Source organism: Lithohypha guttulata (assembly GCF_036872675.1).
Source record: "Lithohypha guttulata strain CCFEE 5908 chromosome Unknown scaffold_3, whole genome shotgun sequence".
Classification (NCBI taxonomy): Eukaryota; Fungi; Ascomycota; class Eurotiomycetes; order Chaetothyriales; family Trichomeriaceae; genus Lithohypha; species Lithohypha guttulata.
The window spans coordinates 3,067,603-3,093,083 of record NW_027042752.1 but is presented as its reverse complement, the minus strand read 5'-3'; the positions used below and the strand labels follow the sequence as shown (position 1 = coordinate 3,093,083).

General features: G+C 48.6%; 11 protein-coding genes across 11 annotated transcripts; 7 read left to right on the top strand and 4 right to left on the bottom strand.

The window, feature by feature from the left end:
* Positions 1 to 335: 335 nt before the first annotated feature.
* On the top strand, positions 336 to 2,204 carry LTR64_004919 (uncharacterized protein; the record flags this gene model as incomplete). Its single annotated transcript, XM_064899262.1, has 1 exon — positions 336 to 2,204. The coding sequence occupies one exon, from the start codon at positions 336 to 338 to the stop codon at positions 2,202 to 2,204; it is 1,869 nt and encodes a 622-aa protein (XP_064755219.1).
* An 818-nt stretch (positions 2,205 to 3,022) lies between these two features.
* On the bottom strand, positions 3,023 to 3,534 carry LTR64_004918 (uncharacterized protein; the record flags this gene model as incomplete). Its single annotated transcript, XM_064899261.1, has 2 exons — positions 3,023 to 3,234; positions 3,339 to 3,534. The coding sequence occupies 2 exons, from the start codon at positions 3,532 to 3,534 to the stop codon at positions 3,023 to 3,025; spliced, it is 408 nt and encodes a 135-aa protein (XP_064755218.1).
* Positions 3,535 to 4,204: 670 nt separating this feature from the next.
* TOS1 (target of Sbf) lies at positions 4,205 to 5,528 on the bottom strand (the record flags this gene model as incomplete). The annotated part of the gene is made up of 2 exons (XM_064899260.1): positions 4,205 to 5,248; positions 5,301 to 5,528. 2 exons carry the CDS (start codon positions 5,526 to 5,528, stop codon positions 4,205 to 4,207), a joined length of 1,272 nt encoding a protein of 423 aa, XP_064755217.1.
* A 2,775-nt stretch (positions 5,529 to 8,303) lies between these two features.
* Positions 8,304 to 9,036, top strand: LTR64_004916 (uncharacterized protein; the record flags this gene model as incomplete). The annotated part of the gene is made up of 3 exons (XM_064899259.1): positions 8,304 to 8,702; positions 8,881 to 8,917; positions 8,972 to 9,036. 3 exons carry the CDS (start codon positions 8,304 to 8,306, stop codon positions 9,034 to 9,036), a joined length of 501 nt encoding a protein of 166 aa, XP_064755216.1.
* Positions 9,037 to 9,303: 267 nt separating this feature from the next.
* On the top strand, positions 9,304 to 10,422 carry LTR64_004915 (uncharacterized protein; the record flags this gene model as incomplete). The annotated part of the gene is made up of 2 exons (XM_064899258.1): positions 9,304 to 9,395; positions 9,444 to 10,422. The coding sequence occupies 2 exons, from the start codon at positions 9,304 to 9,306 to the stop codon at positions 10,420 to 10,422; spliced, it is 1,071 nt and encodes a 356-aa protein (XP_064755215.1).
* Positions 10,423 to 10,902: 480 nt separating this feature from the next.
* On the top strand, positions 10,903 to 12,615 carry LTR64_004914 (uncharacterized protein; the record flags this gene model as incomplete). The annotated part of the gene is made up of 4 exons (XM_064899257.1): positions 10,903 to 11,267; positions 11,345 to 11,514; positions 11,562 to 12,368; positions 12,419 to 12,615. 4 exons carry the CDS (start codon positions 10,903 to 10,905, stop codon positions 12,613 to 12,615), a joined length of 1,539 nt encoding a protein of 512 aa, XP_064755214.1.
* Positions 12,616 to 12,827: 212 nt separating this feature from the next.
* On the top strand, positions 12,828 to 14,531 carry LTR64_004913 (uncharacterized protein; the record flags this gene model as incomplete). The annotated part of the gene is made up of 1 exon (XM_064899256.1): positions 12,828 to 14,531. The coding sequence occupies one exon, from the start codon at positions 12,828 to 12,830 to the stop codon at positions 14,529 to 14,531; it is 1,704 nt and encodes a 567-aa protein (XP_064755213.1).
* Positions 14,532 to 18,106: 3,575 nt separating this feature from the next.
* LTR64_004911 (uncharacterized protein) lies at positions 18,107 to 19,725 on the top strand (the record flags this gene model as incomplete). The annotated part of the gene is made up of 2 exons (XM_064899255.1): positions 18,107 to 18,986; positions 19,058 to 19,725. 2 exons carry the CDS (start codon positions 18,107 to 18,109, stop codon positions 19,723 to 19,725), a joined length of 1,548 nt encoding a protein of 515 aa, XP_064755212.1.
* A 483-nt stretch (positions 19,726 to 20,208) lies between these two features.
* LTR64_004910 (uncharacterized protein) lies at positions 20,209 to 20,713 on the bottom strand (the record flags this gene model as incomplete). The annotated part of the gene is made up of 2 exons (XM_064899254.1): positions 20,209 to 20,604; positions 20,645 to 20,713. The coding sequence occupies 2 exons, from the start codon at positions 20,711 to 20,713 to the stop codon at positions 20,209 to 20,211; spliced, it is 465 nt and encodes a 154-aa protein (XP_064755211.1).
* Positions 20,714 to 22,197: 1,484 nt separating this feature from the next.
* Positions 22,198 to 23,015, top strand: LTR64_004909 (uncharacterized protein; the record flags this gene model as incomplete). Its single annotated transcript, XM_064899253.1, has 2 exons — positions 22,198 to 22,526; positions 22,586 to 23,015. 2 exons carry the CDS (start codon positions 22,198 to 22,200, stop codon positions 23,013 to 23,015), a joined length of 759 nt encoding a protein of 252 aa, XP_064755210.1.
* Positions 23,016 to 23,091: 76 nt separating this feature from the next.
* On the bottom strand, positions 23,092 to 25,431 carry LTR64_004908 (uncharacterized protein; the record flags this gene model as incomplete). The annotated part of the gene is made up of 3 exons (XM_064899252.1): positions 23,092 to 23,790; positions 23,845 to 24,623; positions 24,747 to 25,431. 3 exons carry the CDS (start codon positions 25,429 to 25,431, stop codon positions 23,092 to 23,094), a joined length of 2,163 nt encoding a protein of 720 aa, XP_064755209.1.
* Positions 25,432 to 25,481: the final 50 nt, after the last annotated feature.

Genomic DNA, 25,481 nt, shown 5'->3' with positions numbered 1-25,481 from the left:
CGGACTCGCGTGCTGCAGATGCATGCGCCAGGCATATTTAGCATTTCAAGTTTACTCCGTACTGAGGGACGATCTTCGAGTTTCGAGACACGGAAACTGCTACCGATATATATGCAACGACTTCAAGCACCCTTGTCACTGCAGATGTACCACGTCCCTCGTTACACAGTCGAATCCCCTCTGTGCCATTCACAGCGCCGAACCCTATACTGACAGTATCGACTCTCCACACGTGGTCACCACAGATTCATCCTTCGTCGTGAGCGCGCATAGAACACCCAGTCAACTTACGACGTCCATGCTGAAACGGTGACAATTTTGTTAGCGACGCCGTTATGGCTCGCAAAGCCGCAGCAGAATGGGTTGGCACACCTCGCATAAGAGGTGGTAGCGAGCCTGTACGAATGATCCTCCTTACCTTCAGTCTGATCGGTCTACAGTTGACATGGGGCCTCGAACAGACATACTGTACTCCCTACCTCCTAAGTCTAGGCATGTCAAAATCTACTACCAGCGCAGTGTGGATTGCAGGGCCTCTTTCAGGTCTCCTTGTGCAGCCGATCGTAGGTGCGATGGCTGATAGATGTACGTCAAAGTATGGGCGGCGGCGACCCTTTATGGTCGGAGGAAGTGCAGTGACAAGTCTGTGTCTGATATTACTGGGCTGGACGAAAGAGCTGGTTAGCATTTTTGTATCAACAGATTCACAATACGGAAAGAAGGTGGTAATAGTAACGGCCGTCCTCTCCATTTACGCCCTCGACTTTGCGATCAACGTCGTACAAGCATGTTGTCGGAGTATCATTGTCGATGTCCTCCCAACCCAGCAACAGCAGACTGGTTCAGCTTGGGCAGCACGAATGGCTGCGTCGGGACATGTCATTGGCTTCATGATTGGCACATTACCCTTGGTGGACATCTTACCTACCTGGATTGGAGGCGATACTCAATTCAAAAAGATGTGTCTCGTTGCGACCTTAGGATTATGGTTCGCCATAAGTACCACCTGCTATGCCGTGCAGGAACGAGTCCTACTCCGTAGATCGGAAGACGACTCAACCTCTGGTATCACAGGCGTCCTCGCTAGCCTGTGGAAGCGGATCTGGAACTTACCACCTCGCATCCAGATGATATGCTGGTGCCAGTTCTGGGGCTGGATTGGATGGTTTCCTTTTCTCTTCTACAGCTCAACCTGGGTTGGTGAAACCTACTACCGATACGAACACCCCGAAAAACAAAACCAATCACAAGGCGGTGACGCTCTGGGCAATATCGGAAGACTAGGCAGTCTAGCTCTGGTACTCTTCAGCGTCATCACATTCGCCTCCTCCGTCCTAATGCCCTACTTCGTGCGCAAGCCCGAAGATGACGACGAAACAGGCACCGGCATGAACGGAGCCAGCAAATCCTCCCGAGGACGATTCACACCTCGCCCTCCACCAAGTCTCAGCAAAACATGCCAAACAATCCTCATGCGCATCTACGAAAAACTATCCACTTACGACTACAAGCCCGACCTCGTCACAACATGGGGTCTATCCAACCTCGCATTCGCCCTAATCATGGTCTGGGCACCCTTCGTCCGCAGCCTCGCCTTCGCAACTACCCTTGTCGCCCTCTGCGGTCTACCCTGGGCAGTAAGCTGCTGGGCCCCCTTTGCCGAGATGGGCATCGAAATCAATAAGCTCGCGCATGGTGGAAATGCGAATGGTAGTATCAGCGTCACTGCTGGCGCAGCCACGAACCGAGGCTACGTCCCCGTCCGACCGAGCATGGAAATTGACGACGAAGACGATGATATCGAACTCGTCGAGACCGCTAATCGGCACGTACGCTCAGCTAGCGTGGTTTCATCAGGTGTTCTGCACTTATCACATTCTCACGACGATGGCACGAGTTCTTCAACAGGCGAACTAGCGGGAATATACCTCGGCGTCCTGAACGTATACACCACTCTCCCGCAATTCGTGGGAACGTTCATAAGTTGGGTTGTCTTCTCTTTACTTGAGCCGAGCAGGACTACTGTGGTGGAGGAAGGAGGAGGAGGTGGTGCAACAAGTGGAACGGAAGGTGATGTGGCGGACGACCACAAGAAGTTCTTGAAATTAGAGGGGGTGAATAGTATTGCGGTGTGTTTGTTTATAGGTGCTGTTTGTGCGGTTGTGGCTGCGGAGGCGACGAGGAGGTTGAGGAAGATGAGTTAGTACTAGTTTAGAGAAGGTGTATAGAAAGCATGGAATGCCTTCAGCTCATGTGTTATACACTAGGTTTTGTACTGCTATTTTCGTTCTCTACTTGAAGCCTTACTATGCTCGTGATGTTGCGTTGCTTACAAACGAGCTGCACCAGCATTACATCCGTCGCTGGTTTTCGAGCCAAACCGAAACGCTATTCTTGATCTATGTCAACTAGCCCGCACCATGACCATCTTCCGAATTTCAGGACAATCATGCCCATACTGACAAGGATCAGTCTGGCAATACTCACCACCTCTCAGCACAACGCAGCTGGCGCGAATATGGAAGTACACGACCAGCCTGCGACACGGTCGGCCATCGTGATGTCTTCTGCCGCATTCGTTCTTGTTCTTCGCCATGCAGCCACTGATCGTGTGTTTGTATCCAAAGTGGGTTAGATGGCCTTTTTTCTCGTGCTTGCAGGGATTGTGGACCGCGTAGTCTGGGCAGGCGAAGATGTGGTTTTGAGTAAGACATTTTTCGGGGTCTTTGCAGCGGGAGCCTCGCATATTGTCGGGGCATAGGTCTTGTAGGATTGACTGATAGAGTTCTTCTGCGAGGGATGCGAGGAACTTATCGACTTGTTCGTACGGACGATGACAAAAACTTGTGGTGCGGGGTCGACACGGTGGTGATATGCTTGTTCGAAGTGATGTTGTTGGGCTCATAGTCTTAGTACTGAGCCGGCGTCCATCCGAACGATGTTGACACCTCTCGGGCAAGACAACAAGAGCAGTTGTTGTGCATTCAGAGCCTGATTCTCGCGAACCTTCGGAGACGGACTCCTAGTCCGTGCTAGAGTTATCGCGACTTTCAGCTGAGATTGGAGTCTTCCTACGCTTGAAAGGAGGTTCGTCTAAGTATGTGGCCAGCACAGTGTAGTTCTTCCATGATCGCCATTTATTGACTTCTTCTCGCGATGACATATTATCCGCTAGCTCTTCCATCAGCTTTCGGCGTGCAGGATCTATGGTGAGATCTTGATACATATTGAATTCTGTACTGAAATGACGTGCTTGGCTGGATGTTAATGCTGGGTCAGTCTCTTCTGAAGATCTCAATCAGAGGACAATTGATCCATGAAGTGTTAAATCTGCTCACCTTTATCTTCAGCCTTCATGATCTTCTCGGTCCATGCATGCTCAAGGTGCACTGGCGGAGCAGGACTATACGGGGATGTGTCAAGAGACGTGGTCCTGGACTCGCTGCCAGACACAGGATTGTCGTCAAAAGTTGACGGCAGGTTGAAGGGACTGTAAGGTGAGGTAAACTCTGATTTCAATACACTTTCTGGCATGTTCACTTGTGAGGTGAGAATTGCATGCTGGAACAAAACTGAGAGCGCCGAACTGCTCATTACTTAGACTAAAACCGAAGTAGAGCAATTACTCCAGGTCGAAGAAGGAAGTCAGCGCAAGCGAATTGACCACGTGAATCATGGGTATTCAATTCTATACTATCATGTGAGAATAGTGATGTCAGATTTGCTGGATCAGTGAAGGTCATCAGTGGTGTAAATTATTCAGCGCGGAAGGAGCAACCATGATAATACCCGAACGAATACACTGAGCAGGTATTGTCCATGCTGCTCTTACAAGCCTCACAGATGGACTGGAGTCAACGCCCCCTCGATACCATAGGTGCTGCGCACCTCAAAGGTTGTGCAATTGAGGAAGATCGACCTGAGCAATAAAACCTCAACACAAAGCAAATGATCACGTGCTCCGTACTTGTACCTCGCTACAAATCGATCCTGCCCCAAACCACGTGAACACACAGGTAGCTGAACCTCAGCAACAATAAAATCCATGTAGGGAAAAAAAGATATAGCTGAGAATGCATGATGTTCATCGAATTCTAGGAACCAAAGGCTCTAGCTCGGCCTCTATGTAGATCAGGTCTATCTCTATATCATATACCCAACAATGCCAAGTTTCATCCAGTAACAGCTCCAGAGCAAGCTCTTATCACGATGCAAGCTTGAAGACCTTCGTGAGTTCTGGAGCTAGATTTGATCCAAGATCCGCTATAAACTGATCAGAAATGGTTGCATCAAATTTGGTGTCGCTGGGCAACTTCACAATATGACCAGATTTATTGGCATTATCGAAGATGACAGCAGCCTTGAGCGTCTCCTCCTTGTTGAGGGGTCGTTCGAAGTAGTCTGATTCTCCTCCAGAGTTGGGTCCAATATGAAGAGTCGACTTCATCCTTGTGTTTCCAGCGTCGAGAACCTCGAAGATATCCCATTCTCCACATCCGCTGTCCCAGCAAGAACACTTTCCATACTGCTGGGTCCGGGCTATGGCGGCATTGAGCATCCAGGCAGCCGGCATATCAGCATTGAAGCCAGTCTTCAGATTGGATGATGGTGCGCTGAACTCTAGTAGAAAGAGCTTGGATTCACCGCCGAAGCCGTGGTGGGCAACTGAGCCTGGTCGGTAGTAGCCACAGCTGTTCCCCTCACAAGGCTTGTCAGTATATATGCTAAATTCGACATTATCACCCAGAAGAATGTCGCCAAGAACTTGAGGAGAAGACGAGCCAGAACCAGCATCTGAAGCCGCATATGATAGAGAATTGCCAAAATTGTTGTCAAACACACCGGAACCCTGGCCGCCCATGTTATTGAAAAAGACTAGACTATCCGCAGTGCCCTTAACAGCATTGTAGTATGCTTGTCGTCCCCAGTTGCCGGCACCAGCATTAACCTTTGGGGCACTCGTCGGGCTGGGTTTCGGAGCCTGGCTCGCAACTTTGGCGGCCTCAGCAGCAGGTGTTGCAGCGGCTGGCGAGTCGGTAGGTGGTCCACCAAACGTATTTACCCAGGTAACAACGTCTCCATTTATTGTTGCCGTGACGATGTCACCGACTGCTCTCTCCTGATGTCCATGCGCGTGCCCATGCTTCCTCTGATGTTGACTTTGCCTTAAGCTGCGCTTGGTTGTAGAACCTGGTGTGTAGAATGCGAACTGTTTCAGATGCATGGGACCTCTGAAGTGCCACGAAACCTGTGACCTGTGTGTCAGTAACTGGAACTATTTGAGATAAGCTAGGACTTACTTCTCCATTGAGCGGCGCTAGATTGCCGTCATAGTTGACCTTTTCAAACTTGCATTGACCATTGGTCATGTCGGTAACCTTATTGTATGTACCACTTTGGCCCCAGCCAGTGTAGACGATCTTGTCCACTGGTTTGCCATACCAATTGCCGTTGATGAGATTGGCTTCCGCCAAAGCGCCAGACGCAGACGCAGCAACCAGCACTGCGGTAGTGAGAATGTTCTTCATAGTAAGGACGCTCATGCGCAGATGGAATGAATTAATCTTGTTGAACTGATCCGCAGCTCGATCCGAGAACTTGAACTGATCGTGATTGATGTTAGTTGCCGATCTATAAAGAGTGAATCTATATGTTTCTTTGAGTAGATCCAGAAGGGTTTTGTGCTGAGTTAGCAGGTGACCACGATCTGACGCAGGGAAAGGAGCGAGAAGAAAGGAACGGACGCCTCGTATACGAAGCCTTCACGAAGACTCAGAGATCAAACAAAGATCGCTACAAACAAAGCTTGCCTGACGCATGCGCGGAAGAGATGTCGATCCATTGCGGGTGTGAAGTATTTGAACCATGAAGGCTGGCTACTATCTTCGCATGACTCGTAAACACGTTGGTCTGTCGATCTCATTCTCAAGTCTCTGGGCAAACCTTCGACCTGAGCATACATCGAACAGGCGGTAGTTGACACAAATGGCTGAGATTGAGGTTGGAGAATTCCTCGAATTGGCTGGGAGCGGCCAATGCGTTAAGGGCGGATCTGTTACAAAGCCAAGACCTTAGCCACGCTCGGCAAGTCCGGCGGAGGTTGCGTATTGAGTGCACCAGACTTTCTGATTCGTCGGCAACCCCTTTCAGCTCTGCGACTAGATACACTCACTTCATAAAATGGTCAGTGTCAATAAAACCGAATTATCGATTCATGTTTCAGGCAGGCTCTCCACGGCTTTTGAGCTTCGTCCAGCCACTAGTACCAGGAACTCGCGCTGCCTCATCCTCATTCCGGGTTCGTGTGGTCATGATGCTTCTGGCATCGTCGTACTGATGTCCGTTCATTCCTCTGGACTTCACAAGGACAGCTTCGTCGAACTGCTCACCACCATCATCCCACTCCTCGTCGAGCAGTAATTCCCATTCTGCACTAGTGATCTCGGTGAGCAGTGTTTTGCGTAGAGGTATAGAAATTTTCCACCAGGATACATAATCCCATAAACTCTGAAGGTCTCTTTGGACACTTTTAGTGCCTTGACTAGTAGTAAACAAGTCAGAGTTTTGTCCAAGCCTACCAATTGCCTCTCTGCGAACGTCATTGGCAAGCGATGTGCCTCTCCGTGCAGAGACAGGTCGCTTCTGTAGCAGCCTGTCGGAGTGTATCCTGCTTATGCTTGGTGCTTGCGGCACAGCGATGAGTAGTTGGTGCAAATTTCGACCTATGTTACAAATGTCCTCCCAGGAAGTGGTGCCAGCCGTGAAGCCTTGGCTGCGACACAACCATGCTATGTCCCACGCTAAGAGAGCAATCCCTTCTGTAAGGTACCTGAAAGCTTGTTCATCCCTCTTCTGGAACTTGAAGACTCTATGATCACGATCGACAGAAACAATGAATAGCGGACGTGGCTGAAGCGACTGACCTTGTTCATGGGTGGAGGACGATGGGCTGATTGGTTGAGAAATGCTTGAAAGTACTTCAGCAAACTTATATTTTCCACCTCGATATGAGCCAGCTGGGGTGAAGATAGTGTGAGAAGGATAATCGGGATGAGGTTCTGTGATCTCGGCAGGCAGTCGGATACCAAGATAAAAGCCAACGAGCAAAGTAAGATGTGCGACGCTCCCGAGTACAGCGGTCAGATCAGCACAGCGTAAATTACTGACCTCGCGAAGGTCGGGTAGAGTAAGTCCGGCTATTGAAAATTGATCGCGTGTGCTCGCGTCGCCTCGCCTGCGTCGCTGACGTAGCCTCATCAGAGAAGCTGCTTCTCGACAGAGTTGTGCTCTACTCTCTATACCAGTTTGTTGCAGCTTCGACAACGAGGAGAAAGCCTTGGAGTTCATGCTAGATCCTGTGGCAAGCGCAGCCTGGCGTCTTTGTGGGACATGGTCTCGGACAACGGTAAAGGTGTCCTTCTTCTCTGCGATCTTTGTCTTCAAAGTCGCTATTCTGTCTCTCAGTCGTACGGATTCTTGCCTAATCTGATCTCCATTCTGCTTGATTTCCGCCAACTTTTTCTTGGTCTCGTTCACAAGAAGGTGGGACAACTCAAGTTGCCAAACAGCCTGATCTGTGTTCAACTGCGTAGGAGATAATGACCCCTTCTCTGATGTATGAGCGACTGTTTCCTCAACGCGTTTACTGAATACATTTTTCTCGAGTAGCATCTGAGCATACTCCAGCCGTGGCAGATAAATAGCATTGCGAGCGCAGGCTGCACAGATGAGATTTGCAACCTCCTCTGAACTTCGTTGGCAAATATCGCAGTCCATGTCGCATCAGTGTAGATAATTGTAGTAATATAGCGAAGGTAGAGCGCGTGCTTAACCAGGATGAATAGATAAGACAGGTTGCCGTTCGTTTCGCACACGCCTGCTGCTGCACACGCAGGTTAGGTATGTCCTAGAAGGCGCGAACATCGTGATCATGTCCGAAGTGTTCATCTAGCACGACATGAGCATTGTCAGGCTGCTGAAAGGGTCGCCCGGGCAAGATACAAGTGACCAATATTAGTCTTTGGGCGAAGTAATTAATAGGTAGAAAGAGCACATGAGAATAGGTGACGCAGCGCCAGTTTGCACGTGGAAATCAGGTCAGATGATTACGCGAAGCAACCGCTCCGGGCCTCTCAGGACTTTCAGGCAGTCGCGTCCCAGGCTGTTGACTAAATATTTACAGTACTCTCATGCTGAGCCACGCTCTATATGCTCTTAGATTGAAATTCTCACGGTCCAGAACATGAGATCGTGATGATGAGTGTGATATAACTTTAGACGATGCCAGATTGACAAATCCAACCATGGCTCAACCACATGAACCGGAGCGCGAACTGAACGAGACCAGGGGTCTGGCAAACACGGCTGCTGTATACAGCCCAGTGACCGAAACTTCTGCAACCATGCATACGGACTCCAAACAAAGTACCCAAAGTGTTGAGTCTTCTGGTGCCACAGAGGCTGCAAACCCAACCGAAACTTGTGACAGTGATTTATCTTTCTTGGACGCTCTGGAACAATCACGGAAGAAGCTAGACCAGGAGTCGTCACAATTCGAAGAAGACTTAAAAGGACGAAACACCAAGAACACGGACCTTGAAGTACTCGACTGGGATGACCTTCTGGTAGAGTATGAGAAAGAAATAGCAACTATTGCGCACCGAGAAAAGGAGATCATAAACAAGTTCAACACAAGATTCAAAGTGAGTTGGTTTTTGTAGCAAGAATAGTGGCTGATCTGCTCAGCAATATATGTTATGGATGGAAGTATCGAACGAGCGTGAAGGTGAGCGTGCGAGGAAAAGGTAGATGAACATCTCAAGAAACCACGTTCTAGACTACTAATACTTCAGACTCAAAACCCAAGCAGCTTTGGTGCAGTCTTCGGAAGAGGAACTTATCAAGCAAGAGCAACACTGTGAGTAAGCTACGTCGACGTGACATCCTGGACCGACTGACAATCGACAAACAGACGTGAGAGTCATGGAAGCATTTCAGAGCGCCATGTCGTTGCTCAACCATTCGAATCAGCAATGAGCATTGCTCTGAGTCAGGTCAGGGCTCTGCTTCGGTTCTCGTGGAATTCACGTTACTAGAAACAAAATAAGGAAATAGGTGCGTTAGGGCTTGGGTTTGTATTGTGTAGGGTTGTTTCTTAGGTATGATTACGTCATCGATCCATGAAAAGTAGCCCTATTTGAGCACATCGAGGCCTAATTTCTGAGCCGTGGCCGAACCTCCTCAAAAATAATTTGGTTGCTCTTTATCTGAGGCTGATCTGCAGTCCTACAACATCTTGTTATCATGAGCAATAACAATGGCCTGAGTAAAGATCAGACTTTGCTAGCACGGCTGAATGCATTGAAGCAATCTACAATTGATCTTGATGCTAAGAAGTAAGAAGTCCCTCCCACTGTGCTCCGACCATTATGCTAAACCCATAGGCATGTCTTCGAGCCAAATGCATCTGCTTCCTTGCCAGTGGACTCTGCTCCGGCCCGGGACCTGCATAAGGATCTAGTCTCACGATTCAAGACATTGAATGGCCAGGGCGAGAGCTATACTGTACCAAGTGGAGCCGGTCAAGACGAGGATCAATTTCAATTATTTGTAGATGAGGACGGAAAGACTGTGGATGAAATGCTCGCCGAACTTGGTCCCGAAGATACCTGGAATCTACAGAGGGACGAAGAGGCGCAAATTACTGATCTTATAAAGGCTGCCCAAAGTGAGCTCAATACATCCAAGGCTCGTTCGCAGTTGCTAGCTGAAGGCGGGCAAGGCGACAAGGATGAACCGACTCCTGGGGAGAGAGGGAACGAGCGCTCAAACTTCAAGCAACCTGTGACGAAAAGTCCGCCAAAGCAACCGATAGAGCCAACCGAGGAAGAGCTAGACGAGGAAGCTGATGAGTACATTGCAAAGTTATTGGAAGAAATTGGGCGTGTGCCTGAAGTCAAGCATGAGCAAGATACAAATATGGACGATGTCTCAAATCCGCACGATTCAATCGCGAATTCTCAATCTCCCGCTAAGCTGGGTCTACCCTCAGCATCTCCAAGAGAGCCCGATCCGCCCACCTACTCTGAGGTCACAGCCGATGACAACCTTGCGTCAAGATTAGCTAGCCTAAACCTGCCGTCTGTACCTACAACTACGATGTCTGAGCCAGCCAAACCGACTCAAAAGCAGCAGTCAAAAGGTTATACAGACGATGAGATCGAATCATGGTGTGTCATATGCAACGATGATGCGTCGCTAGTCTGTGCCGGCTGCGACGGTGACCTATATTGTACAAAGTGCTGGCTCGAAGGCCATAAAGGTCCGGATGCTGGCTATGAAGAACGAACTCATCGGGCCAAAGAGTATATCAGGGGAGGACAAGCCAAACACCAAGCTGCCCGACGCCTTGTAGGTGCTTGAAAATGCCGGGAACCAAGACAGTAACAGCGTCAATGTGCGACTGAAGTCTTTGTACCTACACCATGACATATCCTCCAGTACACCGACTCGTCAAGGCAGCAGCTCTCAAGGTGTTTCTCCAAAATGCTTGGTACTCCTTCCCCACGGATTTAAAGGGTCGCCAAGGCAATTCTTGCTTGGCATTCAATATGAGCCAATTGAGTGATTCTGGCCAATACTCGAGTAGCAAGGATGGACAGGACTACTCTGGAAACCCGAGGCTCATGGCTGGGTAAAATGAATCTTGCCTTCTTGGACGGGTTCCGGCTTAGAAACATGGTGCGCCAAGCTGATCGTCAACGGTCTGCTACGGGGCAGAGTATTGACTACTCTATTGCAAGTTGAGGAGCATTAAAGACTGCTGAGCTGCAGCACTCCTTCGAAACTGCCTTCCGCTCGCGATCACGAAGTAGTCATATTGCGTTGAGCTAATCCAACAAAATGCCTTCGTCTATCATGGACACCGAGAAGGAAGCCGACTTCCGACACTACGAGCAGAAGTTCAATACCAATACACATGCGGGTCGCGATCATGGTCTTCCCGTGGAAGATCTGCTCAGCAAAGCAGATATTTCTGCTTCAGCGCCACCACCGGGTGAAAAGGAAGACAAGGAAACCAGACGTATCATGCGCAAGATCGACATCCGGTTACTCCCAGTGCTTGCCATTATCTACTCCTTTGCACTGATTGATAGAGTCAACCTCCCGAACGCCCGTATCGCTGGAATGGATGGGGATCTTCAGCTATCTGTTGGTTCTCGTTACTCCCTGGTGACAATGATGTTCTTTGTGCCTTATATTATCTTGTAAGCTGTCCCATACCAAAGAACGTGAATCAGGTCGATCAAGGGTCTTCTCAAGCGCTATGTACTAACTCTTACAGTCAATTTCCTGCTAATATCATGATCCGAAAGCTCGGGGCTGGGATTTGGCTACCTAGTCTTGTCGTTGCGTGGGGAGCGCTATGTATCGGCATCGGGTTCACAAATCGCTGGACCGAGCTTTTGGGCTGCAGGATTCTGCTAGGGATTCTGGAAGCAGGATACTATCCTGGTATGTTATCCTTGCCGCTGTAGTCGTTCACACGCTGACTCCGATAGGTTGTGTTTTCCTGCTGAGTTGCTGGTACGTCAGATACGAAGTACAAAAGAGGTTCAGCGCCTTCTACCTTCTAGCACTCCTTGCTTCAGGATTCTCGAACATTCTGGCCTGGGCCCTATCACTCATGGATGGAATTGGCAACCTGGCAGGCTGGCGGTGGATATTCGTTATGGAGGGCATCATCACATGTGTTCTGGGACTGATGGGATATGTTTTGATTGTGGATTTTCCAGACAAGAGCACAAGAATACATCCCATCACTCGCAAAGCTTTCCTTACTGTGGACGAAGCCAAAACTGTCCTCGGCCGAATCGAAAGAGATCGAGGCGATGCAGTGGTGGACAAGCTCACCTTTCAGACGATCAAACAGCACCTGCGCGATTGGAAGATCTGGGAGTACGCCTGGCTATATTTGCTCAACAATACCGTGGCGTATAGCTTCGGCTTCTTCTTGCCCATCATTCTGAGGACGGAAATGAATTATTCTGTGACGCTCAGCCAGGTATTGTCATTCCCTCCATACGCTGCAGCTTGTCCTTGGATGTTTGCCACGGCGTGGGTGGCCGATAGGTATAGGAAACGTGGATTGATATTGATCTTCAACTGCGCGGCTGCCATACTTGGAGTCGCCATGATGGGTTTCATCAGATCTTCCCCAGGTGCTAGGTATACAGGTGTGTTCTTGGCTGTCTGTGGGGCCAACGCAAATGTCCCGACGATCTTGTCATATATGCACAACAACATCGTGGGCCAAATGAAGAGAAGCATTGCTAGTGCATTACTTATTGGTGGTGGAGCTATGGGAGGTAAGTCGAACCACTGGCACTATTGGTCAGCAACCACTAACTATTGCCAGGTATTGCAGCTTCAAACATCTTCCGACAACAAGACGCGCCTCAATATGTTCCGGCGCTCATCACGGTGATCTGCACGCAAGCATTGACAATTCTGCATGTACTGAAGAACTTTTGGATATACTCCAGGTACAATGCCAAGGCAGACAGAGGTGAACTTTTGCTAGAGGGTCAGTCAGGGTTCCGACAGACATTGTAGAAATAGTGTATGGAATCACATAGTTGTCATTCAACACTTGCATTAAACCATCAGTTTTCCATCTTAAATTCTTGGGCTCGGAGAGTTCACGCTTCGACGCGTGTTCGACACGTGCTCGACGCGTCAATGACTTGTGGGGTATTCTTGTAACAACCTCGTGGTACTAATTGCGGTGATTGTACAGCTCTACGTGCGTGGAAGTCAAACAACAAATGCGCAACAATCCTAGTTATTCACGGACGTATCTAAGCAAGTCCAACAATCACTTTCAACAACCGCTTGCGGTAACCAGTGATCCGGAAGTTCTTGCGAAGAGACGAGCACGAAACAACCTACTCAAGCAGGGGGGTCAGCGATTTCAAGGACGGATTCAGTCTCTGCACCTGCCCAAGGTTGAGCCTTCTCCTTCCACGGTGTTGATCGCAACCTCAACTGCGCTGAATCCAGCAGGTGTGATGGATTTGACTATTGACAATGAGGTATACGGACCACCAGTTGGCAGTAGCGACGAAGAAGAGGAGAAAGAAAATCAGGACAAGACGTCCACAAAAGCTGTACAATCTTTACCGACTCCCGAAAATACTCAGCAATCCTCCAAACTTAAGAGACGGCTACCTTCGAGCAGGCCAGATGCAAACCGACGTGAATCGAAAAGGCTAAAAGGAAACAAAGATGAAGGCATTACCAGTGTACTAGACGAAAGGGTTGCCAATATACCACCACCATCGAGCATGGAACTGTTTCCGAATTCCTCACAGTCGAGTCAGAGAAGGAGGGGGCAGTATCATAAAGGAAGAAGACCTCAATATAGAGCCAGTCCGGAGTTGTCACAAAATGATACAGAGAATGCGGATCTCAATATACCTAGCTCTGCTGAGATGCCTAGGCGGAAGCGGCAAGGAAACGTAAAATTTGAGAACCTATCAAGTTCACAAACCTCTTCACCTCGATCAAAGACGTCGAAGCAGGAAATCGACCTCCCCGCAAGCAGTCCAACTCGGAAAAGAAGGCAAAGAGCCTTCGCATTGCCAGGCGTGCAAACAGACGAGGGTCCTGAAATGAACGGGGACGATAGCGACGACATTGCACAGCAGTTGTTCGTATCTGTCGAACCAGCAAGGGAACGCCGCGGCTCTACTTCCAGCTTATCATCACTAAACTCTATCAACGAAATTGCAGTTGATCTTGAGACCGAGGCAAGATTGATGGCAGATGACGATGTCACAGACCTAGAAGAGACAGTATCGTCGATTCACTTCATGTGCCCGAGGTGTAAACGTACGACCCTGAAAGAGGGTATCGAGCTACCAGAACCATGCACAGACACTAAAAACCTCACCGGCCTCCAGCAGCAACAGTTTTGTTATATTCATCGCATGCGCGATGCAAGACTTGCCTGGAACAAAGCTGGCTACCCAGAACTCGATTTTGCAACTCTCGGGACCTCGAAGCGTGTACAGAAACATATCAAGAATCTACTTCCCGTAATCGGACGCAAAACTCCCTCATTCTACCTCAAGAAACTTGACGAAGCAGCTTCGAGGTCAAAAGGTCAAGGAGCTATCAAACATTTCTTCGCCGAGGAGACCATCGATCTGATACACCATGGCTACTATGGTCCACGTGGTGCCAAGGTTATCTCTAAGACGATTGCCGAAGACGCTGAAGTGGTGAGCTCACTCAAGGGCAGGACACGTGATAAAGCTGTACAAGCAGCTGGTATTGGCCGCTACATCGATTGTGTGCTTACGCCAGAGGTTTTGATAAAGTTGGTGCAGGAAGATTCGAAAGAGCCGCGTAGTGAAGAAGATGCGAGGAAGGTTCTGAAAGATTCTCAAGAGCTTGGAAGGTTGCTATGCGGAGATGACGATGAGGTCAATACTGAGGAGGATGTCGATCTTGGAAACGATGTCTAAGCCAGCAAGCTGGACTAGGGTTTGTACCGATTATTTAGTGTATGTTCTGTACGTGACTTCAAGCTTGGGCAGTGAACACATCTCGTTTCACGACTCTAGCACAACGAATTTTGCAAAGACGAAGCCCGCATTGATGGATATTGATGGATACTGCGTGTCAGAAAATTATGAGCAAGACTTGGAACCATTGAACGTCCAATATCATTTCTCAGAATCTCCCTCCTCCTTCTACTCCCTCCAGCTCCTTCGCCCTCTTCATGAAATCATACATCGACGTAGAGAACGAATCTACACTCCCACTTCCCTGTCTCTCATAAAAGATCTGCCCATCATAGATAGTCTGTTTTGAAAGATGGTAAGGCGAATCGATTGTCCGCCAGTACTCGGCTGAAGAGTCTGAGTCGTAACTGGTGTCGTTGTCGATTTTTCCCGAAAGGATTGCCGCGATTTGGGCGTCTTGATCCTCTTCTGGTTCTGAGTCCGACTCTGGGGCTTTTAGCTGCTCTTCAGAGGATTTGGTTTGCGATTTTGGCTTTTGTTGGGGAGATGGTTTCGTGCTGGGCTCTTGGTATGATGGTGCATCGCTGAGTTCTGCAGCATTTTGTTCATTGGGTTGTTGGGCAGCGTTATCAGTGGCAGATTTTGGTTTGGGCTTGCTCCTCCAGAACGTCCCTAGCCAGGAAGACGCCAGTCGATTGGGGCGTTTCCTGATTGATGGAGATACATGGACGACTTCGGTGCCTTGTGCTTGCTTGTTGATAGAAGCTCCCGAGCGTGACCTGACTATTCGTACTACTTCACCTTTGGTATAGGACCCTCTGAGTGGTCCAAGAACATCTCCTCTTGCCATGTTGTGCTATGTAGTCAATATGTATTTAAGTAGAATGCTTCAGCTGTCTCCGGGAAAGATAATTGGGGCTACCATAATATAGCAGACATGATGTCCAGCGTGCGTATGTTTGAGTAACCTTCATAGTGTCGACGAGATATCATAACGAGCAACACACGCGGACTGGCTTGCGTGGTTGTTTCTCATTTGCTACTTGGAGTGTACACGTTGGATATTCGTTAGCGGCAAGTTCAGGACAACCAGGGCTATTCTGGTTGTAGGAAAACAGAAGCGACGCCTGCTTCGTTGGATTGAGATCGTCGTCGTCGCACGGTGCGCCGACGAAGGGCACTCGTTTGCTTGTAGCATTGCGCACCTCGTGGGAAAGCGTTCAAGAAACAGCACAGGTATACATAGTCGTCGCATCCCAGAGACAACATCTGCAGAAGGGTCGCAAGTCGAGCACAACGTGATGTGAAGGTCAGTTGTGTACATATCTATCATGCCATTTGGTTAGTGTCAAGAGAGAGGAATGAACGTCTGAGGATGCATATAGTCTTCATATTGATAGACCAGATCACTGTCGTGCAATCTAGTTTGGAAAAACATTCATACACTCGGTTAGAGTTTTCGTTGCCGTGCTTAGAGTGGTGTTGGTTGAGGTCGATGGAGGTTGACACAGTTACCTTCCAGTACCTCCATGAAAACCTCCACGAACCCCCGTCACCCTCGGTCGACCTCCTGCACAGCGTTACGGGCTGTTGCGACAACAAATTTGCTCCCAGTCGCCGAGCAGACTTCGAGGAAGTGAGCTCGATGGTAGGCTGAACTGCTCCTCCCCCTGAGTCAATGTGGGGCATGTCAAGATATTCTCCTTCTCTGCTGAGTAACTCCACAACCTACTAAAAAGATTACCCGCCAAAATGATCGATATTGGCCATTACTTGGTGTTGTTGTTATACATTGCTATAGCTATATTACCCTTATAACCGTATACGTCTTCCTCTTCCTCTTCTACCTCGTCTTCGTCCTCGTCAACGTCATCGTCGCTAGCGATCTATACAGGTACTAGAGGACTGTATGAGTTATATGCTAGTTCCACTGCCTGACCTTTCTATATACCCGTTCATGGTCACCATGTGGTCATATCTACAATACTCTCGAGTAAACAGTTCCCTAGTATGGGGTGCGAAAGTTCGTTGATGAGCTTTCCGAGGATTTGCCGAACAGAGATCATCGCATCACTTCCGGATCCCTTACGATTTCTCGCACATTGTGACATGACCGATACACCTGTTGTTGCACAGCTCTCTTCTGTAAAAAAAGTCATTGCACATTAAATCCTGCAACCATTATTCGCAGACTAATTGATATACTTGAGCTGCAGGGTGACAATACTGGTTCCTACTTTGGGACTAGTTCACGACCAGAGATCATGGGCCAGACCACTGATCTCTGCCTTAGGTAGCTTTTGCAACCAGTAGTCTGTGACTAATCTAGCATTGTCTCTACGAATGTCTTTTCTCCTCAAAGCGACAACCACCTATGATCCTATTGTTGCACTTCTGAGTGCGGAACAACGAAGCCAAATCAGCTACGTGTTTCACCATCGTGTTTCTGGTAGTGGTCGGGCTATTCATTGCAGGCCACGTAACTTAGTGATTTGGTGCAGCAATTCAAGACAAGGCACGTAAATTTCGATTTGTCGTTATGGACATGCTCAAGATGGCTTGTACTCAGCATCCGGTCCACGGTCGTTGGGTCCCCCGTCTGCGACTGTTGCTCTAGTACTAATTCCTCCGTCCTTTGCAGTACCACCGACTCCTGGAGCAGCGTTTCCAGGTCCAGCGTTACTTGTAGAGTCAGTAACTTCACATCAGAGGCGTCGCAACGCTTACTCTGGATTGGCTTTGCTTCCATCGTCACCAGCATAACTAGGGTCGGCTTTAGTGTCATCGGGACCACCATCTGCGACAGTCTATTGAGGGTCAGCCAGACTGATTTACGAACTTGCATCAAAGGCAGACCGCTGCGGTGCTCAGTCCACCGTCCTTCGCTGTGCCACCCACACCTGGAGCTGGGTTTTCTGTCGACATTCTGCACGACAATGTTCTTCTTGAGACTATGAAACGCGTGATCGAGGATCAGGTATATGTAAGCACTATCTGCACACAGTGACAATCGACGTGGTATATATGCACCCCAATTTCCCGTGACCTCATCAGGAAACTTAATATCAGATTTGCGACAGTGGAGACTGCGATCTGGGAAACCCGGAAAGTGTGGACACCTCTAATGCCTTACAGTTAAGGCATCAAGGGCGTTCATTCTACAGAATCAAAGCCTCCAACGAAGCTAGCGTTTTTAGCGGAAGTCGCGTGGTCAACCACGTCTCACACCAGTAGGCTTTAACAATACATTTCTATACTGAACATAATTTAGAAAGTGCTTGACGGTCAATACTGATACATGTTCAACTAGGCGCGGTGGCCAGTATACTGTCGAAGTAATTGAATTGACTTCTTACTCCGGCAGTCTCTTCAACTTGAGAAGGCGTAGTTCCAAGACTTCCCGGGGCTCTCGGAAGCACAGGTTGGCCTAAGCTGGCCACCTACTACTCGCACAAGGACAGCAGCATCTTATCTCAACACAGTCTTTCACTACGAGCTCTAACCACTCATACTGTGAGTGTTTCGGCATATAGAAATTGCAGAATACGAAGTGGTTCAACTATTTGTGACCAAACATGGATGCAACTAAACTACAGCAAGAGCACAACTTAGCAGTCCAGCGCGTTCAGCTTCAAGTCGAAAAGTTCCACAAGGAAAAGAAGCACTTCCGTGTATACCATGGCTCCACCTCCTCCACCAGACCTATGCAATTCACAAAGGACGCGATCGTGGATACGAGTGACATGCACCGGCTCTTCCCAGTCGACAAGGAGACTATGACTGTGAAGGCTGAACCAAATGTGCCCATGGACGCTCTTGCAGCTCACTGCATATCAGCGGGATATGTGCCCAAAATCGTGATGGAGTTCAAGGGCATCACATGTGGAGGTGGCTTTGCAGGAATGTCTGGCGAATCTTCCATGTATAAATATGGGTTGTTTCAAAATTCCGTCTGCGAGATCGAGATTGTCCTTGGAGACGGCACTGTCGAGTATGCTAGCCGTGAAAGAAATGCAGACCTTCTCCAAGAAGCCGGAGGTTCTCTGGGAAGTTTCGGCATTATCACATTAGTGACGATAGAGTTGCTCCCAGCGACGTCGCATGTTCAAGTTCAGATTCAGCCGGTCCGCGAGCCGCTGGAGGTACCATCTATCTTCGAGGATGCAGTAAATGACCCCACAATAGACTACATTGACGGCATCTACTTCAATCGCACATCCGCAGTCGTTATGTTTGGAACTATGATCGACTACTCACAGCGCCATGCTGAGGCGCCACTTTTGACAACAAAGCAAGTACATTGGTTCGCCGATACCATCGAAGCACATCTCAAGAAGCACAACAATCAGATTTCCATGCGCACGAATGCAGAGTCGAAGGGCTCCGAACCAGTGGCCAATGCTCGAGGCACAACGAAGCCGAGCCAGATCCCTCCAGTAGTTTTGACCCTAACAGGTAAGAAATTTACACAATCTATATCCTACTAGCAATCTCTTTGGTATACAACAGCTGACGATGCAATGTAGATTACCTATTCCGTTACGATCACGGAGCTTTCTGGGGAGGAAAACTAGCTTTCAAACATTTTCATGTGCCACAGAACAGGATTACACGCGCCATCGCTGATCCTTTCTTGGACTCTCGAACGTGCTACATGGCTTTGCACAAGAGTGGCCTCGCCGATGAGTACGTGGTACAGGACTTTGGTATTCCTGCCTCGACAGTGAAACAGTTTATCACTTACGTCTCGGAAGAGCTGCCGGATTGCCAAATATTCCTCTGTCCACTGAAGCCAGCACAGGAGATTGGAATTGATGCACGTTTCAACACTGCTGTAAGTGCAGTGAGGGATGTCCGTATCATAGGTGTGGGTGTTTACGGCCGCGGACCACGAGATCGTGCTGCTTTCATTGAGCTGAATCGCAAGCTTGAGCTGAAAGCCTCGATGCTCATGGGCTCGAAACTATTGTATGCAAGAACATATTACACTGAGGAGGAGTTTTGGACTATCTACAATCGAAAATATTATGATGAGGTGCGGAGGAAATGGAAAGCGGAAGGACTGCCGAGCGTCTACGACAAACTTCATGCCGACATGAACTATACCAGAAAGAAGAGAAGTGTACGAGGTATATTGGAGACTATGTGGGCAGTTAAGGTGTCCCACAAGGTCGATTATTTACTGAAGAAGTAGGCCACGGAACCTGCTGCTGAGAAGCCAGTCGAATCGAACTCTGCCGATGAAGAATGGAATGGCTGAGAGCAAGTGTGGAGTGGTCGTCTTTGGATGACTTCATGAATCATGGAGAATCAAGATAATACAGCACAGTGATGAAGGGAGCTCGAGCTTGATAGATGAGTCTACCGGGAGGTAGACCAGCCTTAAAGGGTGGGAGATGTGGTGAGCAACCACCAGAGTGCTCCGAGAGTACTCGGTGGAGTCGCTACTCTCACTCTCTTAGGTAGTTACAATACAATCAACTTCATCAACAACCAGTCCACGAGTAGGCACTGCTTTTGATATTTGGTCACTGGAGGGTGACTCAGGGGGTTATAGTTCTGAAAGCTTTCCTCTCCCGAATTACTCACCTAAAGTTCTAACTTAACTTAAACTACGATTGAACTACCCTTACACTACAACCACACTACGATCAAACTAGGTTTGAACTACCCTCACCTAGAAGTCGTCGCTGTCGTCTACCACCGATGGTGGTACATTCTCCTTATCGAGGTCCTCGTCAGAGTCAGTAATACCTTCATCAGCTGTAGCATCGGCACCCTCGAAATCATCGCTGTCTTCAACGAGTAGGCCCTTGTCGACCTTCAAGACCGAGCTAGCATCCTTCGATTGAACATCCTGGTTGGCCTTGTCGGTGAAATTGGAAAACAGTACTGACTTTTGCAAAACAAAATTGCCCTTGAGAGTAACATCGAGGGACTCAGACGGCGCAACGAAACTAAAAGGCTTGTGTGACTTCGTGATTGCCTCGGCTTGCTTAACTTTGTTCGCTGCGCGCCACGCTTTGAGGTACTGCTTGTTCGCTCCTCTTTGCTCGAAGGTCCTAGCCCAAGGCTACCGAACCTGTTGTCACTCCTAAGGACGGACACCTAACTGAGTCTGCTTCTGGTCCCGCGAAGCCCTCAGCTAAGATCTTAGGCGTCAAACGCAAGCGATCTTCCATTGATAATGGTGGTCAAAGGTCTTCCGAAGATAAATCGCTCTCTGACCAGAAGAAGGTTAAGATTAACGACACTGTCGCCGCTACGACTAATGCAGCAAGTAACGAAGGCAAGGTTAACGCTTTTCCTGCCACTGCTACTACAGTCAAAGATAATACTGGAACTGCTGCTAAGTCCGTTGAAGATGATAATCCCGAAGCTGGAGACAAGGTTGAACCTAATACTGCGGTTGCTCAAGTCAAAGATGGCGCTGGAAGTGGTAACGAGTCTGTCGAAGGTGGCACTGTGGCTACTGGAGACAAGGATGTCGCCGCGGGCGCATCGACCTAGAGTAGCGACGAGTAAGTCCTAGCAAGTGAGAAGAGACGCAGAGATGGGTGCTATATTTAAGCTATTTCAACATGATAACCAGATAACATATGGCGAGGCAAGCCTTAGTCCATAGACATCACAAAATCAACTTACGAACGACTTCTTTGTGCACTAATAACTAGTAAGCGACTATGATATGAGGGCTGTGACTTCTGCAAGCAATACTCCTAGGCAATCCATGCCATCAGGCCACACGATGCCATCTCAGCCGTCAGCAGAGTCAGCTGAATCAGATTAAGGAGCATCTGGAGGAGTACGTTAAGGAGTTAGAGGGGATCAAGGATGACTGGGCACCTTCAATTCGGTCTTGATACCATTCGGGTGAGAGCTAATCGTGTAACTGTTAAAATTCCGCAGCTAATTCAGGACGAACACAGAACACCAGAAATGGATCAGGATGAGTAGAAAACTCAAGAGCCTAATTAAGTATTCGACGAGATAACACTTCCAGACGTGGGATCTAGGAGACAATACTACGGCAAAAGCTTACGCGCTGAGCTCGATATCACACTGCCTCTCGCCAGAGCCCAGCAAATATCGATCAGTGTCCTCCTGACTCACGAGAGTCGTAGCATTCATATGCTACTTTAATCTATAACTCTAGTATTGAATTATGCGGTTCCCGCTCCCTTCTTTACCTCTTCCGCAGTCACTATGCCGGCTGATCGAGCATACGAGGTGGTTCAAAGCTATCACCACCTGACGCACGCTTTGCATCATTGCCGGGCCCTCGTTGACACCTACTCTACCAAGACGTCGACATGTCGTTACTGAGGTAAGGCTTATGTCACCACGTTATTCCAGGCCGCAATATTAGCTTGTTATACTCTCTGGAAAGTGTCAACATTGAATACGCACCAGCTAACAGTATGATATAGAGACAAACGCGTGGTCGATAACTGTCTTGTCACGAAAGCACTTTGCACAACAGTGCACTCTATATCACCAACAACAAATTTCGAGCAGTCATCCAACGCAAACAGTCAATCTAGTACTTCTGCGCCGCAAGACTTCTATCTTCTCTGGAATTTTCCACTTTCAACTGTCTCGATTTCATTTACGGTTCCAAATTCTTCTACCCGAAAGTCACAACCGTTGTCTACCAGTATTCAGAATGGACGTCACACAAGTCAAAAATACCGAGGCCTCCTCCTCTACAGAAGAGGAAACTCTCTCACAAACCAGACCAGAAGTCATCAAGCCCAAGCGACCATCACTTAACCGCAACGTATCCAGCTTCTCCCTTGCAGTAGCCAGCGTCGAACCCCTCAAAGGTATCGACCTACGTAAAGCCCTACAAGTTGTCAGCCTCGATCCAAAGGCCAAAGAAGGCGTGAAAGAAGATATTAAGCTTGTACGAGAACTGAGAAACGAGCCTATTAGAACTAACATAGACGCCGAAGCCTTGCCAACTCCAAAGGCTGTCAACAAGTATGCTCTCTGGTAAGCACTTTCCCAGCGCCTATTTCTTGTCTCACGGCCAAGCACTAACACCACAACAGGGAATGCGGCTTCGGCACAGGCATAGAACCTCAACCCCTCTCCTCAATCCCCGACACCAAAGACGACCTCCTCAAAGCCCTCCGCGGCGAACTCATGAATCTCAAATTCATCAAGGCGGGTCTGGCGCGTTATCTCACGGTTCTGAATACTGGGGAGCACCATGTCTTTCCGAATGGGTTCTTGGAGAATCAGAATGCGTCGACGAAGATTGCGCAGGGTCAGCTTGATCAGATTAAGGAGCATTTGGAGGAGTATGTTACGGAGTTGGAGATGATTGAGGATTCGAATGCTGGTGTGCGTCAAGAGTTAATGGAACTGTTTGGACATGCGAAGCCTTGGATTGGCAGGATACGTGCTGTCATGATCGACTCCCACTTATTTATGAAATTGAATTATTCTCTTCTATCAAGTGCAGGACGAGAGGACTGAGAAAAGTTGAAGCTGTGGTTGGAAAGTGCAAGGTCACTATGGTTGTTATCCAACCAATGCCAGTGTTGGACCTTGTCTACTGATAGGCTCGAAACAACCACTCCCAGTCCTCGATGCTGTCACGCTGCCACTGATCAAATAGCAAGTCTTCGAGTTCGAACCTTTCACTTAAAGAGTCATTTTCCCTCAAAACCGTCAGCATAGCACATCGCAATTCAACTTCATCTTCGTCCTTACCATTTTCTACTCGAAGATCAGCCTGTTTGTTTCCCTGCACTGCTTCCCTGAATTCCTGCCGTGAGATAATGATCGTGTCTGGTTCTCCTGGTTCAGAAAAATCTACTGCAGGTAGGGATTTCGCTTCTGCCGGTTCATCTCTTTGCTTCTCCTTCGTTTCCTTGACGACAAAGTCGTCACCTTGTAAAGTATCGTTGCTCTGCTGAGATTTGTCTCTATCGTGGTCTTGCTGCTGTTCCGCCCGTTCGTGTGTTGTGTCTATACTGATTTTTTTGAGCTCTTGATTCTGTGGCGCTTGCTCCTTGAGTGCCTCTGCTTGCGCCTCGTCGATGAATTGTTGCGGGACGCGGTCTTCGACTGACTGTGGCAACCTTGTGTCGTCGCTTTCTGGTGCTGAGTCGATCTTGGGAGTTTTTGCTTCTTGGTCGATGGAATGCTCATCTCTGCACGATCGCTCGGCTGGAGCTGCTGGTTGGTGTTCGTGTTCTTTTCGCACCGTTGGTGGTTCTGCCACAACATATGGGTCAACGTCTTCTTCCTGCACAGATTGGTATGAGTATATTGTGTACTGGGAAAGATAGATGTCACGTACTTTGCAAGAATCAGAACCCTTTTTAGTGGATGGGATGGTATCACCTTGATCTGACCCAGCCGTAACTCTAGCGGCTTTTGCCTCAATCGTGCGAGGCATCAGCTCACGAGCCGCAGAGGCTGTGATTTCCATCTTCGTGGCTCCAGGTTCGCGCGACTGCTCAGCGCTCCTCTCATTCTTCGTGGCTGTATTCGGAATTGACGATGGCACGTCTTTGGATGAAGCAGACTTGAATACATCAAAATCCTGCTTCTTATTCGGTGGTAGCACGACTTGAGCCTTGCCTGCAGTGTACTTGAATGGTCGAACCGTGTCACAATCATATCTTGCAATTTTGATCTGTGGTCGTACAACTAGAGCAATCGTATGCCTAATGAGGAGGGTGCCCTCCCCGGCTGACTTGCACAAGCGATGTAGCTCAACATTGGCTGTGCCAGGTTGGAAACCCTTGTTGTCTTTGAGATCCTTCAAGCCATGAACAGTAACTCGGGCGTCCTGTGCCCAAAGTTGCAGGCTCAATTTCCCTGCAGACTCAAAGATTGAATGCAGAGTCTTCGAATATTCATCCCGAGAGGACGCCTCAGAAGACATGCAAGTTGGCCCCAGCAGAGTATCATATATCTTCAGTATCCTGCTAGCAAGGCCCTTGTAGACCGTCTGACGAGCATCTTCGAACGGATCGTCTTCGATCGGCTTGGACAAAGAACCACCGTACTGTGACGGCTTGTAAAACGCCCTAATTGTTCGAGCGGGCCAGAGTTTTTGGTCGAAAGAGTTCTCTGCAACGATGTTAGCAACCACGACAAACCTTATATGATCTTGAAGATTTGACCTGCCTTGCATGCTTCCCATCATTGTGAGTGCGGCTGCATCTAACGATAGTTTGGAGTCCCACCTCTTACCGTGAAGGAAATGTAAAGGTCGCGATAAGATCTCATATGCCATGACATGCTCAACAATTGATTGTGCAATCACACGAGGTGCACCATTCATCCATGAGAATGCTCTGTAGTTAGACTTTATAACTGTCTCGTAGTCGAAAGCGTCGAATTGAGCGCGAAGTAGTTCCGAAACCTGTTCAACTTTCACCTCGGTCAATTTATCGTGTAAGTGACCTTTTTGTGTTATTCCGCATGCCCAATTGCGAATTCTCGTATTGAGAGAACTGATGTTTTTGGAGATTGCAGAGTCATCCTGCATGTAATCGCGATTCTGCTTGTTTCCAGATAGAAGACGAGCTTGAAGATCACGGACTTGATCTTCCAGCTTTTGGTTTTCTGCCATGAGGCGATTATTCTCATTGGAGACTTCGTCCAGTTGTTCTTTAGCTTGCATAGTCTGTGCTTCGAGCTCTTCCCTGGTCGAGGCTTCCCTACCTCCTCCGTGCTGCAGAGATTTGGTGGCTTTTGTGGTGGAAGATCGTGTAATACGTTTCACGATATTCTCGTCTCTGCCGTTGTCTTCCTTGGCCAGTATCTTTGCAGGCTCATCATCTTGCTTCTGCTTTTTCGGTGATACCTCGCCATGGTCCTTTGAGACTGGCTCAGCAGTTTCTTGAGTGACTTCTCGAGCACGCTTTGTACCCATCTTGTGGTTGATGAAGTTGTAGAGGAGTATGCTAAGACGAGTAGTGCGGA